The sequence below is a fragment of the Haliotis cracherodii genome, unplaced genomic scaffold, assembly GCF_022045235.1.
Source record: "Haliotis cracherodii isolate W230 unplaced genomic scaffold, xgHalCrac1.p SCAF_14, whole genome shotgun sequence".
NCBI lineage: Eukaryota > Metazoa > Mollusca > Gastropoda > Lepetellida > Haliotidae > Haliotis > Haliotis cracherodii.
In genome coordinates, this window is record NW_027266269.1 from 19,494,641 (window position 1) to 19,516,218 (window position 21,578).

General features: G+C 43.2%; 1 protein-coding gene across 1 annotated transcript in view; it reads right to left on the minus strand.

Annotated features, from left to right (window-relative positions):
• Nucleotides 1–21,578, minus strand: part of LOC139461059 (uncharacterized) — a 44,100-nt gene that overhangs the window by 6,577 nt on the left and 15,945 nt on the right. The window contains exons 2-14 of the mRNA XM_071242575.1: nucleotides 20,833–21,534; nucleotides 17,567–17,837; nucleotides 16,113–16,272; nucleotides 15,051–15,406; nucleotides 13,141–13,513; nucleotides 12,088–12,328; nucleotides 10,398–10,650; nucleotides 9,024–9,164; nucleotides 8,483–8,529; nucleotides 6,252–6,750; nucleotides 5,219–5,409; nucleotides 4,331–4,791; nucleotides 1,818–2,534 (exon numbers count right to left, since the gene is read on the minus strand). Coding sequence (XP_071098676.1) covers nucleotides 1,818–2,534; nucleotides 4,331–4,791; nucleotides 5,219–5,409; nucleotides 6,252–6,750; nucleotides 8,483–8,529; nucleotides 9,024–9,164; nucleotides 10,398–10,650; nucleotides 12,088–12,328; nucleotides 13,141–13,513; nucleotides 15,051–15,406; nucleotides 16,113–16,272; nucleotides 17,567–17,837; nucleotides 20,833–21,534 — 4,412 coding nt within the window. The remainder of the gene's footprint in view (nucleotides 1–1,817; nucleotides 2,535–4,330; nucleotides 4,792–5,218; nucleotides 5,410–6,251; nucleotides 6,751–8,482; nucleotides 8,530–9,023; nucleotides 9,165–10,397; nucleotides 10,651–12,087; nucleotides 12,329–13,140; nucleotides 13,514–15,050; nucleotides 15,407–16,112; nucleotides 16,273–17,566; nucleotides 17,838–20,832; nucleotides 21,535–21,578) is intronic.

Here is a 21,578-nt window from a genome sequence, read left to right on the forward strand (position 1 = left end):
AGTCACAAACGCTGCATACAGAGGATTTCAAACACAAGGCTTATTCGTGCTTTAGATATGTCTGGACTAGGTTTTTCACACATGAATGAACTCAACTTTAGCTTTCATTGCATTGATGTAAATGGCTATTAATGGATATATGTGGCAGGTTACCCTAACCTCTCCGTCAAAACTGTACACAAAACAAGTGCATTATTTGAACCAAACTAAACATACCATTATTCAGTTGATTCAATTATAAAGGACGTTGTCACAGCATAGGTCTGTACAGCACAAAGTATTTTATAAATAAATCGGTGAATCCTTCATAAATCATACTTTTGCCATTTATTTCACATATGCCTCGAAGTGAATTTTGGTCAGTCAACAAGGGATTCAGGAAATCTGGAAAATCGTTTATCCGAACAATATATGAGAAAACAGCCCAGACAGCGAAAGGTCGACGGTTCAATCCCCGGCCGCGTTTCACCAAAAGACGTTAAAAGATGGAACTTAAAGGATGGCTTGGCATTAAGAGGACAAATAAAGGAAGGACTGGTCGGAGCCACTATATTGTCTCCGTGTCGGGTAGCCCTGTTAAACTGTGGCAAGGTATCTCAGTGGTCTAGCACTACAAAGCCGGTATTCGTCCGGGCGAATACTCGAATGCAATTTAGTGGTAGACAGCATAATGAACGATAACTCAGAACAAGATCATCACGCTCTGACACAACTTTGACCGAGGTTCCAAATAGGGAAACCACAGGAGCATAGGGACCCAACCTTTGAAAACCACCTTTGGAAATCAAACATGTGGTTCCACTGGGGGTTTCGGCGAATATTGTCAAAGGGATAGGAACAACTTTCCTTTATTCACTGGAGAATGTTACGAAACGTGGCACTACAAAGAAGTGAAATCAAAATATTATCAGTATCAACAGAACAAGGTTGGCTGGTTGGTTGGTTGGTTGGTTGTTTTACGCCGCACTCGTCAATATTCCAGCTATATGACAGCGGTCTGTAAATAATCGAGTCTGGACCAGACGATCCAGTGATTAATATCATGAGCATCGATCCACACAATTGGGACCGATGACATGTATCAACCAAGTCAGCGAGCCTGACCACCCGATCCAGTTTGTCGCCTTTTACGACAAGCATAGTCGCCTGATACGGCAAGCATGGGTTGCTGAAGACCTATTCTACCCCGGATCTTCACGGATAAGAAGAACAAAGCTTATTCGGAAGGTATGTGATGAGTGAGTAGAGTACTCACCCTGTCGACTACTATTGCTTCTGTTCTGTACGTAATACCTCGAAAAACATACATGTTTGTTTCTTTTGTGTGTTGTTTAACTATATTTTAGCTATATGACCACGGTCAATAAATACTCGAGTGTGGTCCAGACAAACCAGTGATTGATATTATGAGCAACGATTCACGTCTTGGGGGTATACCTACGAGGACACGCAATCTATAGAGTCCCGAGTCTGACCACCCGATCCGTTAACATGTTTTTACATGTACCTCGCACGATAAACATAAGTTGGTGTGGGACTATTCTAACCTCGAATTTCCACGCGGCAGATCTCACACAACTGACATTGTTCGTATTTGACCCCCCTGCCCCCCCTCTCTCTCTCTCTCTCTCTCACACACACACACACCTACACACACACACACACACACCTACACACAGGCCTACACACAGACGCACACACCTGTTTTGATAGTAATCTGACATATTTTCCTTGACCTGTACTGAAGATATCTGGATACATATATGTGTTTCACATTGACATATTATCTTTATAACTTCTCATCCTCACCGACTAACCTTAAATCCTGCGTTGGCAAGTCTGTACGCCCGAGTTGACACACCCCACTCCCATACGTTGTCCCACGCATACGCCAACACGTCCTGACTTCCCAGGAGTTCTTTATTGAAGGGTTCGAACACGGACTCCATGAGACCATCCTCCCATCCTCCGAGATTCAAGTTGTGGAGACTCGTGATGTTGGCAACATTTCTCGTGAAGTGTTCCTTCAGACTGACATTGGCTCTCAACAGCGCCTGACAAGCTGACGAGTTCTTCCACGCGCCACTAGCAACTTCATCACCTCCAAAATGGAAAGTCTTCAGAGGACTGATGTCTTTGTGCATGTCAATAAACATGTCAACTATGTATTTGATAAAACTGTAAGTTGAATTTATACACGGGTTGATGGCGTTGTCCTTGAACATTTGAATTGAGAGATAATCCGATGGGTCTTCAAGGTCGACAAGTCCAAACGAGTCGGCATTGTCAATGTCTCCGATGTCAAGGAGGCGCTGTCGTCTGGCGTGCATGGCGAATATAGCTGCATGCGCATGTCCGGGCGAGTCTACTTCCGGTATGACTTCAATATGACGGGCACTAGCGTATCGCAGAATGTCTTTGTAGTCGTCGACCGTGTAAAATCCTGACCCGGAAGTAGTAGTGTCGGGACCTGATCCAAGTTGGGAAAGGACGCATTTCTCTTCTTCGATGTCATGGCATCTCTTACCTCCAATCTGAGAGCAACATAAATAGAAACATGACAGGATCATGACATGACACGGCAGCACTTAACTAGTGGCCAAGTCTGGATTAGATATAATATCTGGGATATGAATTGCAACTCGAAAACTATTAGAACTGTTAAAAAAAAACAGCTTAAAACGGCACCTATCAGTATCATCTGTGACATATTTGACTCACTGGCTAAATCTCTAAATGACTGACTTCACAAGGCACGGAATGACTGTTCCGGGGTAGAATAGGTCTTCAGCAACACATGCTTGCCGTAAAAGGTGACTATGCTTGTCGTAAAAGGCGACTAACGGGATCGGGTGGTCAGGCTCGCTGACTTGGTTGATGCATGTCATCGATCCCCAATGCGTGGATTGATGCTTATGATATTAATCACTGGATTGTCTGGTTAAGACCGCCGTCATATACATGTAGCTGGAATATTGCTGAGTGGGGCGTTAAACAACAAACGAACCAACCAACTGAATGGCTGGCTGAAACACTGACTGACTTGCTGATTGGTTCACACACTGACTGATCCACTGACATCCTCATGAACTGACTTACAGACTGACTTGGTGATTGCCTGACACGCTTGGTTCACTTACTGACTGATCCACTGACAACCCCATGAACTGACTTACAGACTGACTTGGTGATTGCCTGACTCGCTTGGTTCACTTACTGACTGATCCACTGACAACCCCATGAACTGACTTACAGACTGACTTGGTGATTGCCTGACTCGCTTGGTTCACTTACTGACTGATCCACTGACAACCCCATGGACTGGCTCATTGACTAACGTGGTGATTGAAAGCAATCACTACACCTGGAATCTCGAACCTCAAGTTCTCACTCAATGACTTCATCACTTATTGGAATGAAGCCATCCAGGCCAAGAATTTCCACAATCCAGTCCATCCAGTCATCAATCAATGACTCGATCACGCTAACATCCACTCACCTGATTGAGTTCCTCAAGGCCTCGGCTCTCCACCTTCCAGCAATCACTCACTGAATCGATGTGTCCCTTGAGTCACTCAGTCACTTGAGTGAGCTCCTCCAGACCTAGAATTTCTACCTTCTATAGCCATCATTCAATGGATTGATGGCTACATCACTCACTCACCTGGACGAGGTCCTCCAAGCCTCGAATCACATCCATGTAGCCATTACTTAATGACTCTATCACAATACCACTCACTTACTCACTTGAGTGAGCTCCTCCATGTCTAGAATCACAACCATGTAGCCATGACTTAACGACTCGGTCACTCTACCACTCACTTACGCACCTGAGTGAGCTCCTCCATGTCTAGAATCTCTACCATGTAGCCATCACTTAATGACTCTATCACTCTACCACTCACTTATGCACCTGAGTGAGCTCCTCCATGTCTAGAATCACAACCATGTAGCCATCACTTAACGACTCGGTCACACTACCACTCACTTACGCACCTGAGTGAGCTCCTCCATGTCTAGAATCTCTACCATGTAGCCCCATCCCTTAATGACTCTATCACTCTACCACTCACTTATGCACCTGAGTGAGCTCCTCCATGTCTAGAATATCTACCATGTAGCCATCACTTAACGACTCGGTCACACTACCACTCACTTACGCACCTGAGTAAGCTCCTCCATGCCTAGAATCTCTACCATGTAGCCATCACTTAACGACTCGGTCACTCTACCACTCACTTACGCACCTGAGTAAGCTCCTCCATGCCTAGAATCTCTACCATGTAGCCATCCCTTAATGACTCTGTCAATCTACCACTCACTTACTCACCTGAGTGAGCTCCTTCAGACCTGGAATCTCCACCCTCCAGCCCTCGTCCTCCGTCAGGTGGAAGTGGAACTTGTTTAGTTTGTACATGGCCATGGCGTCCAGCAGTTTCATCACCGACTCCTTCCCATGGAAGTTCCTGCCCACGTCCAAATGCATCCCCCTGTATGCGAACCGGGGTGCGTCCTCTATGGTACTCTTGTACAACTTGCCGTCAGAGCTGGACTTGAGAGCGAGGCTGAGCAGGGTCTGTATACCATAGAAGATGCCGTCAGATGTGTCGGACCAAATTCGGATGACCTCATTGACAGGGTCAACGGTTAGAGAATATGCTTCTGGGGATGAGGCTATTTTTCTGTTTATGATGACATGCGGGTCTCTCTGGAGAAGCTGGATGTAGCCACGTGGTGGTGGCGCTGATGTGCTGACATTGATGGCAGAGTAGCCTCCCTTTGAGAGCTCGTCTGGATGTAAATATGGCATTGCATTACACTCAATAATACAGTCAGTAAAATTAATCTTACATGTTAATCCAAAACGCTGGGTTTGGTGATTGAAATAAAGAATAATTGTATCTTAGTTTTATGCTAAGCTGTCTACAAAAGTCATCGTTATGGCCAAGTAATGAAAAAACATAATAATGCTTTGTTTTGATGACTCAAACGAAGTCAAACGATTATTTCTCTTCCTCAATTCCCTCTCATTCAACAGTTGAAAAAAATATAAATTCTCAAAATTATAATCCATGCAAACACGCCTTAGCATGAATGTGTATCAATTACCTGGTAACCACACCTATCTATGTACTTGAAACTCTTGGTGAAGTGATGACAACTGAGTTTACAAAGCTGTGCATCACGTGCCACTCTCTACATCCTGACCTCAACTGACCTTTGAGGAAGTCGGCGTCAGCTTGGAACAAGGGATCAGTAGTAATGGTTATAATCGCTGACATCATCATCTCAAGGTTATCATCAATTACCATGGTAACTGGAGTAGGAATGACTGGATGTGGGGATGATCCCAGGTCAGTTATGTCCTGGGCCATTCCATATCTTACATCAGGGGTGTACGGGTCGTACCTGAGACATTGGACATACTCACTAGAATATTATTAACAATACCACATAACAATGAAACACACACTTTACAGTATTTTAATCAGGAGGGGTTAATTTACGAAATAAAAATTGAACAAAATTAAAATCCTTCAATTCCTTTTGTTCCTGTTAAAAAGGGAAGGTCTTAGGCTTTTATTTGGCACATTTGTGATTTGGTGCTTTAGGGAACAAAGCTGTACTCCACTTTGAGGAGTTGCAGAGCTATGAATACTATTTCTCAAGAGTACATTAGATGCCTGGAGCAAACAGTTATGGTCCATTGAACATGGTCAGTGTGATTATCGTGGTTTCCATTACATTCCAAAATCATCATTTCATGGGACCTTCAGTTCAGGTAAATATGAAACATCAGCCCCAGAGAACAATTAGTCTCGATCTGCCGAAACAAATTCAATTGGTCGTTAAAACAAAATAGTGTTATATGAATGGATCACGTCATATTCGTACTCAGCATCACGAACATCATAATAATACTTATGCTGTACCCGTCCTTTTGTATTCGTTTGGTGTTGTTGACTGGACGAAACAAGAATTTCAGGGTGTTGACACCCTCACACGAAGAACCTTGTCAGAAAACAGATCCCACCACACTCGCTCTTCCCTCAATCGCTTATATTTACCAATTATAGTTGGAGGGCGTGGTTTGATTAACGTAGAATTATATTGTGCCCATTTCCACACTTTTGTCTGATGATTCTCTTGTGAAGCATGTCAAAACTCATTATGACAATTACCGACTACAAACACTAAAATTAAAACCAGAATAAAAGTATCTCCTAATACAAATAATGTAATTCCTTTACCTGTCTTTCAGATCAGGAGTGTCATACCGCTTCCATTGGTTGACTGTTGTGAAGTCCCCCACGAACTCTAACCCAGGTCCCTTGGTACTGGTGATAGTGCGAGCCTTCAGTCCTTCCGCCCACATATACCAGTTAGGCATCATATCCGTCTTTGACACTGACCAGTTCTGAACCCGGAACTTAAGTGTCCGCACCTCGTTCGACTTCAGTGGTTTAAACTCAGATGTTGGCTCCATCTTGAACAAGCATCCTTTAACGTGTTTGATGGTCATCTGCTCGAGTGTCAGTTCTGGCTGGTCATCAGGTACCATATAGATGCTGCAGTAATAGATGCCCCAGTTGCCTTTGACAACATCTTGCGGACCCGTGTTCTTCAGAGTGACTTCGGCTAGAAACGTGCTAGCGCCATCTTGGAAGTTATCCAAGACCGAGTAAGCGAGGACGATGTTTTCTGCCATGTAGTCAAGGACAGACTGGTCTACCAGCGGCAAAGGTTCGGCTGGAGGTTGAAGAAACAATGCAATTCTTACATGGCAATGTCTGTTACAGTAGTTGCATATGACTCAGATAACATTGGTAAAAAAAATGTCATTTAATTTTTTTAGCCTCTCCAAACAATGAGTTAACTTTTAATATGTATACTCCCAAACTTTGGTGATAATGAAACATCCAACATAGAGGCCCACACTGCTCAATCAAGTACAGTATGGTATAATATGGTACAATTCAGTCTGAATGCAATTGAAAGCATTCAGCAACTGGAAAGGCGTTTGCATTATAATGCAGAAACATGGCTTTACCAAATCATGTGACAGGTGAGGTTACCAACATCAGTCTATATTCATCTTTGATCCCAATTGCTGTAAAATGCAATTCCACTTAGTCATGTGCCTCTAGGGACGCTACAATAAGCTCTTCCCATTTAATGACATCACTTCCAGTTTGGGTGAACCTATGCTCAATGTCTTATCTGTAGCTAAACTTATTTGGAAGGTATTCCAGGTTACCATCCAATTAAATGATATCATTTCTGATTTGGGAAAAGACATATCCAATGCAAGACAGGTGTAAAGCAGAAATCCCCGTGCCTCTAGCTACCATAAACAGAAAAGTAAATGCACTTCCGAGTTGATGACCTTCACATGACATGTAATAACGATAATGTGTTTGTTTGCTACTCAGTAAAAGTAGATCATTGTAATGAATGTGACCTGTCGTTACTTGTCCTACATGTGGATTCAATTAATCCACAACGACATCCAGGTACGGATCCACATGCTGTCAATGAATCCCTTCTGAGAGCTAATGATACGGTCACTTTGATGTATGAAGATGTATTGTCATGCACCTCACTGTCGCATTTGTAGCAGCACATCTATATGATTGAGGAAACCAGTATGTAACGCGCACCGTAAGGCTTGCATTACGCCAGTCTGTTTTGATTTCAGAATGAGCGTGTTTGTGTACAAACAAGCGGAACGTCCGGTAACGTGATACGTATATGCGAAGTCATGATGTTTTTCGAACTATGGCCTTGAGGATGACCTTAACATATCTCAACTACATGTCAAACTTAAATGATACCTGCAGAAAGTGTCATTTTAGGGCGAATGGCAATAAGTTTGGGGATATGACCTTAAGCATGACTTTGAAATTACATATCAATGTGTCAAAAATATTTTCAGGGCTAAAATAGAGATATGTTGTGTCGGCGCCGGTTAAATTCAGACACAATTTTCATGGAGCTGTCTTGTCAACCATGGATATCGAAATTTAGAAATACCCTCACATGGCCAGTATTTCTTTGGGAAACATTCCAGGTTTTTCCGTGCTTTGAAAAGTTTATTTTCCTTTGATGTAAGTATACATCACACGTGTATAACCATGGAGAGATAACCCTCTCATTTCGTAAGAAATTAGTTCAACAGGTAGTGATTTTTGATTGCGAAATCATAGTCTGATAATTATTCCGACAATTAGCTGCATTCAATGTAGTGTTTCGTCTGAAATATACCCAAAAATACCGATAAATATAATTAAAACTTACATCAGGGTATCAAGGTATTTCCCTTTTTAAATGGCGTTCTAGAAATTGAAGAGGGTAATCACAAACTGCAATTTGGTTGACAAAACGTTTAACTTACACCACATACAACTACGTATACTGTTATATGTTGCCATAAGAACAAGTACAGGGTTAGTTTAGATATCAGAGAAAAGAAGACACTAACTTCCATGTAGTATTACAACCCGGCTGAACCTCTGCATGTTGCTGGATCTGAAGCAGAGATATCCAGTGGTCATAGAAGGACTTTCACTGTTGGGATTAACACAGATAATGGACCGACCGTTGATAAGTTTTATGCCCCTCGTACAATGGTTTTGACTGATGAGACAAAAACAATAATCCATGGTGTTTAGTCCAGGAGGTCCAGCATGTCTTTGTTTGTGAGCAAATTACCAAGTTCATTTTCTGGACATATTATTTGTTTAAAAACACATCCAACCCTCAAGAATATCAAATGGTCGATCCCTTAGACGTCAGTTACCAACTGAGTAAAATGACGTCTTAATTTACTTAATCGAAATTTGTCGAATTTATGGCACTGATTGCTGAATCACACCATAGGGTACAATTAGTTAGCACATTTTTTTGTGGATTCAGCCTGCCAAAGTGAAAAGGGTCTGCAATCAAGCTATTAAATGATAGTAGTGTACACTATTGTGTGACACCACCCTACTCGAGATCGTCCATTGTCCAGCTCTATTCACCTAGTCCGGAGATGTAGTGTGTCCCAAGGTTTAACCAGGACGTTGCTGTTGGCGACAAACCACGTGTTGCCGCCGTCCTTGCTGTACTGGACAGTTAGCCCGGGGTATGTGGTGGTCAGCTTCAGGAACCCGTTCTCCTCCCTGTAAATAAAGTCGGCTACATACATGGTGTGCATTGTGTCATTGTGAGTTGTTGTACTGGATATTAAACATGTTTTGCGACTATTACTACCTGTACAATCCCTGACTTACAATGTTCACATTATACCAAATTGTGGTTGACACTGGTATAGAATACTGATCACAGACTACTCAACCATCGAATATCCCAGTGCACACAATAAAATACATTCCGAGTTGAAATCGGTCCCTGCAACTAAGCTCGTTATAAAAACAGCTAATGGATCGGGTTGTCAGGCTCGATGACATGCTTGATGCAGCATGTAAATCATGCCCCGACGACGTGGGACGATGTTCATGATATTAATCAGTGGTTCGTCTTGTTCAGATTCGATCATGTGACCGGTGAAGATCCGGGGTAGAATAGATTTTCAGCAACCAATGCTTACCGTAAAGGGTGACTATGCTTGTCATAAAAGGCGACTAACGGGATCGGGTGGTCAGGCTCGCTGACTTGGTTGATGTATGTCATCGATCCCAAGTGCGTGGATCGATGCTCATGATATTAATCACTGTATTGTCTGGTCCAGACTCGATTATTTACAGACCGCTGTCATATAGCTGGAATACTGCTGAGTGCGGCGTTAAACAACACAACCAACACATCATGTGTTTATCATGTACAGGCGATGAAACAATACAATATAATTCAAATAAATCGAATGTCAACAAATGAAAAGACGGTCATATTTGGTCATTCCATGCTCTTTCCAAAGTTGTTGAGATTGTTTTTCTTCAAATGTAGATATGATGTAGGCATTTCGCTTACCATGACTAGCCCGAATACAACTCCTGATATAAAGAAGTACATGTAGTATATATAGCGAAAAAGCATCTCATGTAACAAACCGTTGGCAACATTCATATTTTGCCGAATTATTTTAACCGGTAGTATTCAGCGATGTTTGAGTTCGTAATGTCCGAAAGTCAAAGCATATGAATCCTCTTGTAATAGAGTGAGTTTTCGTTGTGTTAACACATATTACTTGCGTATCTCCGCGACAAGTAAATCTTGAGTCTTAACAACACAAAACACAACAAAGGTCACACATTGAAAAAATAAATGAAAACATTTTTGATATCCTTCTTGGGGATGCCAGGGAACAGTAGTCGGCACGGTGCTTGCTCTGGATTCCCAACGGGCTTCCAGTGGGAAAGGATGGCAAGACAAGTACACGATAGTGTAATACTTACACAGCTCCTGGTGGGGGAATTCTGTATTTAACACCGTTGGTTTCTAGACGCCGAAGTTCATAACGACCAATCAGTTTAGCGAAGGACTCCCAGTCCTCTCTCATGGCGGTTTTGCCAGCCTCGCTCCCACTTTCGTCTTCCCATTGTGCTTTGTGCCACGCTCGCTCAGCCAATGAGAGCAGTCGAGGGAAAAGGCGTAAGTCCACCTGGTCTTGCGTTCTGGACGTTTCGGTCCATGAACAAGCTTGGAGTCCTAGAATCAAATCGAGTTTTGATTTGGGGATAAAAGAAGAAACTCGGTAATACACGATAACATGAAGGATAAAAGTATGGTTTGCCTATGTAGCGGCCATAAAACCTCCGAGTCCCGTGATGGGATTCGAACCATGGACCTTCTGATCTGAGGTAGGACGCCTTGTGCACATGACCAAAGAGGTTAATCACCGTCAAAAGAAGGCACGTCCCGGGTCGCATTGTTGGATACTGAGGCTTATTTTGCTCATATTTAATATGAACTAGCTCAGCCCCACGTTGGGCGCCAATGTAGCGGCCATAAAATTTCCGAGTCTCGTGGTGGGATTCGAACCACGGACCTTCTGATCAGAGGTCGGACGCCTTGTCCATATGACCAAAGAGGTTAACCCCGTCAGCAAGCTGACAAGGTAAGGATGCCATCTGTGGGATGACTCCACGCCCTGCTACACCTACAAGCGCACACAAGAACGAAGATATTCATTGCGACTTGACGTCCATTTGAACACGTGGCTAGTTCTTGTTTTATGTCGCATATTAACCACGAATTTGGTCACGGATAGGCCTACTTTCCATGATGTCAGTTTTAGCTGTTTATTAGAGACCTATTCTTTTCGGTCACGTCTTCAAAATATACATTTTCATTCTCTGAATGGATGAGACGAACAATTATTTTCTCACAACAATTTCGTTCAGGACATCAAGTATGTCAAACAATTATTTTTGTGGGGCAAGACTTGAGGCAAAACTATTCTTCCAGCGTTTTGAGTATGGTTTTAAGCCGTTTAAGCAATATTCAAGAAGCATCAAAGAAGTTGGGTCCACTCGTTGAACCCTTGTGGGGAGCAGAGCTATGGCCTTTGGTGTGGCCAGTGTCTGGTTTACAGAAATGTGAAAAGGAAAATAACCCCATCGGCATCTGCGTGCACCAATCTATAGGTGAGGTGAGGTGAAATGGGGTTTAATGTCGCGTCCAAGATTATTGCACTCATATAGCGACGTGCATGTTCGTGTGTGTGTGGCTGCTTGTACTAGTCCGGACTGATGCCGATTTATAGTGCTAGCTCACTGAGATATCATGCCGCAGTTTAAGATGAATACCCCACTCAGACACAGTATACTGACTCCGAGCCGACCGGTCCTTGTTATAGCTCCAGACAGGGTAACAAGAGTGTATCATCGTTAAACGTCTTTTGGTATGACGCGACCGGGAATCGAACCCCGGGCCTTCCGCTCTCCGGGCGGATGCTCTACCACTAGACCACGGAGGCGGTCACACCAATCTATAATACCAAATAGTCATAATATTATCTTTAATATCACGCAGTTGCCAATAGTACATTAGCGTTTGAGAATCGTTGGATCCTGACTATTTATAGATGAACATTCAAAGTACAGGATCACTGTTAATAAAAACATGTTAATGTTTAGTTCTTACCGGCAATATTTTCTGGTCTCTGCAAGGGAGGACAACTCTCATCATTCACTCCACACGCTTCCTCCCTCGGGAGTGCAGCCCCTGACCGTCTCACCTCGATTAGAGAGTAGAGATTTTCGGGTGTAAAGCTGAACGTTTTCTTGGCATCGGTAAATCTAGTTGCCCAGTAATAGCCTCTTTCTTCTGGGTCGGGCTCGTCGGGGTGGTCCAAGAAGAGGTGGGAGGCGTGAGCCATTATGACCTGTAGATAACAGGGATATCACAGATCACCATAATTATTACAGAACCCTTTCCCTGTATAATGTTTTATTTCTTACAGTAAATACTGCACATAATCCCTAGGGTCTACTCGATCGAATTGTTATGAATCGATCGAAACATACTCAACAGGAAAATGTTACAATTTATTATCGCAGTCACAATGACATATCAAAGAAGCGATTGAATATGAATTGCGTTCGGATCACTACTTGTTCGTTTCTTGGCCATGATCTGATCTCACTTTGGTGCCTGCAGGTTCTCGACTTGATTGCCATCGGATCGTTATCAAATACCTAACAGAATACTAATCGAGGGAATGCCTTTTATAAAGGATAATACGTTATAACCGTTGTAGGCCATCATATTGAATTGTTAGGACAGTTGAAACTGATCTGCTGTACCCGTAAAGAACCGGGTTAGAATCGGTCTTCAACTACCCATGCTTGTCGTAACAGACGACTAACGGGATCAGGTGATCAGGCTCGCTGACTTGGGTGATGCATGTCATCGTATCCCCATTGCGTAAATAGATGCTCATGATGTCAATCACTGGATTGTCTGATCCAGACTCGACTATTTACAGACCACCGTCATATAGCTGAAATATTGCTGAGTGCGGGGTTAAACAACAAACAAACAAATCGATTTGGTCGCGACAGTTTCGCGACTAGATCGCGACTTGGTAAGAATCCTCATGCACTTTGCTCGTGACATGTTCGCGGCAGGATCGCGGCCGGGTCGGCATCTGCTCCCAATCCTAAACCAACAGAATCACAGCCGAGAATCCTATACCTTATAACCCTTGTTGGCCATGTCGTACGCCCTTCCTCCTGTTCCCCACTCCCAAATGTTGTCCCAGGCGTAGCTGTACACTTCTTCATTCCCCGCCAGGCTTCTGTCAAATACTTCATTTTGCTGCCTCACGAGGCCGTCCTCCCAAGCTGCCATATTTAGATTTCTCGTGACTGTCAGATTTGCCAATCGTGTGAAGAAGTACTCCTTGACCTGTCCAGTAGACACGGTGTTAGAGCCAAACAGGGTCTTGCAGGCTGTGGAATTGACCCATGCCCCGTTCCCAACCTCATCCCCTCCGTAGTGGTAGACTGTCAGTGGCTGAATGTCTTGATGTAACGTCACTACCTCTCCTATCACGTGGTCGATGAACCTAGAACAGACAGTTGACTTAAATAAATAAGGTACATTACTTGGATTATGGATCGACCATAACTTCAATGTAAATTTAGGTGTTACCCTAAAATGTAAATCATATAACAAACACCTGACCCTAGGGGTTTCAGAAAATGCTCAATAAAGAGATCTCATAAGGGTGGTATTGCTACGAAATGATCTTCTAATTGAAACGCAACGATGAACCAGGAAATCGCCGAACTTAATTGTGAAATCAGGAAATGACCCCACAGCTTCAATAAGGACAGCAACACAATGAGTCAAATAAGAGGGAACAGCAATACATGCAACACACCCTATTTTCAGTTTGCAAATAATTGCTGTCTCTGTCGGAAGACTTGTAACAAGCCTGCCTCCGTTCTTGAATCTAAAAGAGTGTTAGAAGAATTCAGTGCTATCCGCTCGTAATCTAATCCACACCGCGCAAGTAGAGTGAGTGAGTGAGTTGGGTTTTACGCCGCTTTTAACAGTATTCCAGTTATATCACGGCGTGTCAGCTTAATGTGGGAGGAAAACCCGAAGTGATGCAGGTCTCAGACGTTTACCACTTCGGTGAAACCCACGAGCACGGGTATGGTGCTGACAAACCTAGAAACATAATTGGGGTGAACCGGGATTCGAACTCACAATCATAGGTTTCTGGCGTGTCCAGGGGACGCAACTCTGCACAGCGAATCGCCGCGCAAGTAGACGAGACACAGGTCAGGTTGATAAAGGCCCCCCCAAAACCCCTCTTGCTGTGCTTATATCGGTACAGCCCTTCTAGAAACAGTCCTTTCTCGAAAAGTCTCGCACGATCAAGCCTGTCGTGTTCGCAAAGAACAATCAGGGGCTGATAGCACTGATCACCCACTGCAGCCGACAATACTCCTAGTTTCCTAGCGTTTCAAACATTTGCTGCCACTGGCAATTATTACAAATAAACAGTCTCTTTTGCCTCATAACTCTATGGCAATCTCGTGTCTCATATATTATCAAATATGTTACCTCAAGGTAACAAATCAGGTATCCAGATGTACAAATTGTTAAAATGATTTCTGATACTGATACTGCGTGGTGAAATTCTATCATTCATTCACTGAAACGACGGCCTCGTGATGTAGTGGATAGAGATCTGTTTGGAGAGGGAGGTTCAATCATCCCCCCCTGGCCCCGCCATACCAAAAGACGTTAAAACTTGACGCCAGTATAATCTGTGTGCGTGGATTATGAATGTTAAACTTCCACATGGTATCTCTGTGGGGTGGTACTATTAAACCCGCGTAAGTCCGGATTTGTACAAGCAGCCAGACACTGGTGCATGCACGTGCCTTTATACGTGAAATAATCTTAAACCCTACGTTATATCCAATTTATCTCATTCCGTGATAAAACGTGATATAAAAAATACTAGTGTAAAACTCATCCTTAGGGGACAGACACAAAATTATATTGGTATAGAGGTACATTAAACGAATATTTACTTAGTTTTATTTAGAATTGTTTGATAGAAATGACACAGTTGCCATACTTACGTGTAGGTCGATTCCAAGCATGGATTAATTGAGTTGTCTGTGAACATTTGTGCCGTGATGTAACTTGAATTGTCCCCTTCTTCAACCAAGAGGTACTTCCGGCCTTCCTCCTCCTCGCCTTGACCTTGAAGAATCTTAAACCTTGCCTCCATTGACTTCACGGCGGCGCGGGAATGTCCCGGCATGTCAAATTCCGGTATGACCTGAATGTGCAATCTGTTCGCTTCCTGTAGAATTTCCCTGTAGTCGGTTGTTGTGTAAAACCCGGAACCGGAAGTGGACGCTGTTGGACCGGAACCAATTTGTGGATACAGGCACGTCATTTCTGTGAGATCGAAGCACCTCTTAGAACCAATCTGCAAATTTAATTTTTATTCTTCGTTTTATTTGTGACGGATCACTCTGTATCCATTTTCAACTTAAATGATATTGTGATCAACCAACATGCTCCGGTTTAAGGAAAAGATGGATCAATAACGGAGATTCCTTGATGTATAATCCAGCTCTGTCGAATGGTTACTGGCTTTTGGGGCGTGTCTAGTGATGTGCATATAAACATCCATCTGACTAATGTCACGCCACAGTATATATTCCTACAGCTGGAATGTTTATCAATCTCGTCATTGTTGTCTGATTTGATATAGAAAGCTGTTCTTGGTTAAACTATTGGAAATAACATATGTTTTAGTTGTCGAATTTAACTATAAGACTTGACTGTTGATTTTTGTTCGGTTCATTGAGGTATGAATCGAAAAAACGATGTGCAAAATGTATGAATCCTCGAATCAATGAACCGAAAAAAATCCACAGTCAATCCTTAAATAAATTGATTATTGCGGATAATGTACGGAGAGAAAAATAATATTATTCTGTGGGGATTGGAGAAAATAATTGGTTCTGGAAGGCACATACCTTTTCTCTGAAAGGTGGCAATTATTTTTCTTTTTACACAAATCGCCGAATTTGTCAAGCGAACAACTTATATTTTTTTGCAGTATTTTCAACAAACAACTTAAAACAACTCCATAATATATCACTATAAACTGATCGGTCCCTCCTAACCTCAGTGAGTTCCCCCAGCCCTGGGATCTCCAGTCTCCAGCCCTCGTCTTCAGACAGGTGAAGGTGGAGCTTGTTCAGTTTGTACATCGCCATGTTACCCAGCAGTCTTAGCACTTCCTCTTTCGAATGGAAGTTCCGTCCAACATCCAAATGGAGACCCCTGTATATCAATAACCAAACATTGGCATTCCTCGACCACAAATCGACATGTGCACTCACACAATTGAGCCGATGGGGTAACATATATCATATCATGTTTGTCAATCCTGTGTCAAAGTCAAGTTTTCCTCTTGCGATTTCAAGTCGACAATCACACATATCGATGGTCCAATCAGAGAACGTTTTACAAATTCAACATCTGGGTCCCCTACGCGTAGTGATGCTTTAGTCACAGCCATCGCCTGTCGAATTTGTCCGCGAATTATTCCGAAAATTAAGCGAAGACAAAGGGGTGTTTTCAACTCAATCGACTCAATGCTTATCTCGGCGACTGAGATATAGCTAGTTTTAGACGACCCTTGTAGTGTGTTTCATGATCCGAACCAATTCTCTGATCTGAACTTCCCGATGCTCGTTAGGAACTTGAAAGTTCCGTTCAACATCCAAATGGGGACCCCTGTCGGTCATATATCCCGACCCACCATAAATCGACTTGGTGCACTCACACCGGTGTCAGCAATATACAGCTACATGACGGTGATCTGATAATAATCGAGTCTGGAATCTGGACAAATGGCTACACACGATCGGGGCACCCAATGACTAACTCTCCGAGCAGGGCCACCCGATCCTCCCGAACAACATGATATCCTAGGAACCTCATCCCCACACATTAGTGGTAATAGAAGCATCAGTAGTAGTAGTAGTAGCAGTAGTAGTAGTAATAATGGTGGTAGTAGTAGTAGTAGTTTTTTTGCTAGTTTGGTTGTTGTTTAACGTCCCACTGAGAAATATTACGGCTATATCACGGCGGCCTGTACACAATCGAACCTGAACCAGACAATCCAGTGAACAAGCCTGACCACCCGATCCATTTTGCCCTCTCTGATGACACACGTATGGTGCTGAGGGCCTTTATTCTTGCCTGGATTCTGTGTTTCGGGCCTGGGGAAGGCGGGGGGACATTCTAACGACCAACGTGATGTACTGAGGACCTATCCCCGAGGACCAAGGCGAAAATGGGTAAGTCGGGGGTAATAAAAACAACTTGGATTGAGGTAGTGTACTAGTGAGATTAGTGAATTCGTTTGACTGGATTGTTTGGTCCAGACTCGATTATTTACAGGCATTCGACATATGATTACATATGTCTGGAATACGGCGGCCTTAAAGTGCGGCCTGAAACAAACAAATCCAATATGGCTTCCCCTCAATGCTGGTCGAGATGACTACTAACTAGGAATAGGAGAGACAATTAAAGGACTAAAGTGAGACGAGTCGTTTTGATGTCTCACCTGTATGAGTATCTCGGCGAGTCGATGATGTCCATCTTGTAGACCATGTTCCCTCTCTGAGACATGAGGCTGAGCAGGGTCTGAGCTCCGTACATCACCCCCGAGGCTCCTTGTCCCGTGATTTCAATCACCCTGTTGGTGACATCCACTGTCAGTCTATACGCGTCGAGGCTGTTCGCGATCCCTCCCTCGGGAACAGCAACGTTGCCAATGCGCATGCGTATGACGTCATTTCCGATGTCTGCTCCACCAATTTCAATATTGGACATCTCTGAAAAGGTTTGTTTTGCGAAGCATTCAATTGCTTTTTTATCTTTATGACAATAAATACACTCGTCAGTGGTTTATGTTCTCAGGATTTGCATATTATATGAATTGACGCCTGTAAATTGCAGAAAGTGGCAACTCATCAAGGACAATCGGGAAGCTAATTCAATTCTAATTGCATGAGTAGTCAAGAGTGGTCCAGTCTTCTGAGCCGCCGTAATTTGATGCTCAGAGTTGCGTTCCTTAGGCATGCCAGGAATCAATGAGTTCGAAATTCAGATTTGCCGTGATCATGCTTCTGCCACATCCAGCAGCTGACACGCTGTGATATAACATACAACCAGCGTTCAACCCAACTCACTCACTCAAGCAGCTGACACGCTGTGATATAACATTCAACCAGCGTTCAACCCAACCCACTCACTCACTCAAGCAGCTGACGCGCTGTGATGTAAAATACAACCAGCGTTAAACCCAACTCACTCACTCACTCAAGCAGCTGACACGCTGTGATATAACATTCAACCAGCGTTCAACCCAACTCACTCACTCACTCAAGTAGCTGACGCGCTGTGATGTAAAATACAACCAGCGTTAAACCCAACTCACTCACTCACTCAAGCAGCTGACACGCTGTGATGTAAAATACAACCAGCGTTAAACCCAACTCAGTCACTCACTCAAGCAGCTGACACGCTGTGATGTAATATACAACCAGCGTTAAACCCAACTCAGTCACTCACTCAAGCAGCTGACACGCTGTGATGTAATATACAACCAGCGTTAAACCCAACTCACTCACTCACTCAAGCAGCTGACACGCTGTGATGTAAAATACAACCAGCGTTAAACCCAACTCACTCACTCACTCAAGCAGCTGACACGCTGTGATGTAATATACAACCAGCGTTAAACCCAACTCACTCACTCACTCAAGCAGCTGACACGCTGTGATGTAAGATACAACCAGCATTAAACCCAACTTACCCACTCGCTTGCTCACCATTGAAATATGTAGGAACTTGTAATATGTTCAAGTATTACTTTTAAAATTACTTTCAATTGAACAGCCTTATTGGTCAAAGTGCCAGTTCATCATATTGAAACCATTAACATCGTTGTCGCATAGGTTCAAATTGAGTGGGGTTATAAGATCTGGTACGTGAAATCCACGAGCGCGGTATGGTGCTGACTCACCAAGATTCATTGTCAGGTCAAATGTTGGGTTCCAACCAACGACCAGCGGGTACTGGCAAGACTAAGGGGTGTACAACCTGCAAAGTGGTTTCCGGCAGCTTAGAGCTACAGAAAATACTTAATGGCATGGGTTAGTTTTACGTACGGGACATGATATTTGAAGACAATTAGGGTTCAAGGTAAAATTTGGATCCATTGAGTATTTTACAGACATTAAATCATTTACAGTGGATATTGATTCTTTTCTTCGGTTAGTAAACCTGTTTCTGACTAATTCATGAGAATCTACGCATTTCCAAATCACTTATAATTGTCTCACAATAATTAACTCAATACCTGTCATCTGTCATGTCAAATGTCAAGGTCGCGTCAAAGGGCAGTCACTCATAAAATGAAATGTAAATAGTTTCAGTCAGGAAACATGGATTAAATGTCATGAAAATTCAGAATTATTCATACAAATTCAAAGGTCAGATGACCAAGGTCGCTTTGAGGGTAATTCATGCATGACTTGTAAATTATTTCATTCAGGAAGTAATGTTAGATGTATAAAATGGATACTTTATATTTGTACCACAAACACAGTTTGCAAGACAAAATGTTATCGCGTGTGAGTGGATGAAATTGAAGTTCAAGGCTGCTGAGTTGTAGATGGTAATCCAAACAGATAGTGTACAAGATAACTGGAGTGTTAATGATTGGAATTTGACGATACTTGGTATGCATGATCTCTTCGGTGGGATCTCGATCGCATCAAATTTCATAACCAGGTTCACATTTCATTGAATTTCAGATTATTTGATGAAATAGCAATCAGAGTGAGTGAGTGAGTGAGTTGGGTTTAACGCCGCTTTTAACAGTATTACAGTTATATTGCGGCGTGTCAGCTTAATGTGGGAGGAAAGCCCGAAGTGATGCAGGTCTCAGACGTTTACCACTTCGGTGAAACCCACGCGCACGGGTGTGGTGCTTACAAACCTAGAAACATAATCGGGGCGAACCGGGTTTCGAACCCACAATCATAGGTTTCTGGGGTGCCCAAGGGACGCAACTCTGCACAGCGAATCGCGGCGCCTTAGACGACTGGGCTACCCGTGCTCCCCGCAATCAGATAAGATGAGCTCAAAGTAACTCACTCAGCATGTAAATATGTACTAGATTGGGCATGCCTGACGTCAACTGCAAACACCTTTCTAGTTAAAGGGACCGACCATTTGATATTCTGTGCGGCGGGGAAAAAAAAACATTTGTCGCAGAAAATGCTTGAAATGAATAAATATGCTTTACGCGTTTAAAAGAACACTATTCAAGGTCATCGTTTTAATTTCAAAAATAAGGTTTTGCAAAGTAGCTGAAAAAATGTCCAGTTTTCACCCAAAATTCCAGTCCACGGGTCGGTCGGTGCATGAACATGATAGTGTCACACCCTTGGGTCTAGTCTTGTGGGTACTTATACACCAATACTAACCATCTTTAACAATAATTCTACTTAGAATGTTGTTTCAGGTGACAATTCGTGATATTCACTGTAGTAGAGTTCACGAATGTGTGATGAGTATGTAAAGGTCTATGAAGAAACACATTTCCGCAAGCTGACAAAAGGCTGCATTGGTTAATTACTCTTGGTTGTCTAAAATTGTACACAATCAACTCCATAACTTTGATATTGGTGATTGTATTTTCCTTCTTTACGCAAGTACGACTATCTTGTGTTGTGGTCTGGATGAAGGGTCCAACTAAAAGTTTCTGATGGCGGGATGGACAAGCAAATGTTTTTTTAACGTCGTGTGGACAATACTCACGCTTGAAATAGTTGGCCTCGTTAGATAGGCTGTCGAGAGCATACACCCTCCATGTATCGGCGTTGATGGTCAAGCTCTCCTCCTTGACCACCGTCATATTTAGGGGCTTGGGGATGATCCTGACCTCTCCGTTGTCGGAGGAGTCGGTCAAGTGATTCCGTCTGTATCTCTCCTGTGGGGTGAAGGGAGCATACTTGTCCGTCGCGTATCGTTTCACCTGCTGCGGTTTAATGAAGTCGTCAACGAAAGATAATTCTTCCCCAACTGTGCTTTCTATTACCTTGGGTGTTAAACCCGGTGCCATGACGTACCAGTTCGGCATTATGCTTGTTTTAGCAACCTCCCAATACTGTACATAAAACTTGATTTTCCTGCTTGTGTTGGACGGTAGGTCAAGGAAAGTGTCTGTCGGTTCAAGGCGAAAATGGGAACCTTGCAAATGGGTAACCTTGACCCCTTGACCCTCCAGGACAACCCCTTCTGGTCGGGGTAGGACATCGGGTTCTATCATTTGGATGCAGTCGAAGTATATATTCCATTGCCCGGTTTTACTCAGAATGTACGACCCGGCATTTGTCAAGGTCACTTCCGCAAAGTATTTGTTGTCAAACTCTATATTGTCCTTGACCTTCCATCTGACCTGCAGAGTCTGGGCGAAGTTGTCCAGCATGTCTTGTGTCCAGACCTGGCAGCTGACCAGTGCTGGAACAGAGTACAGCAGGTGACAACACATTGTCAGGCATGCT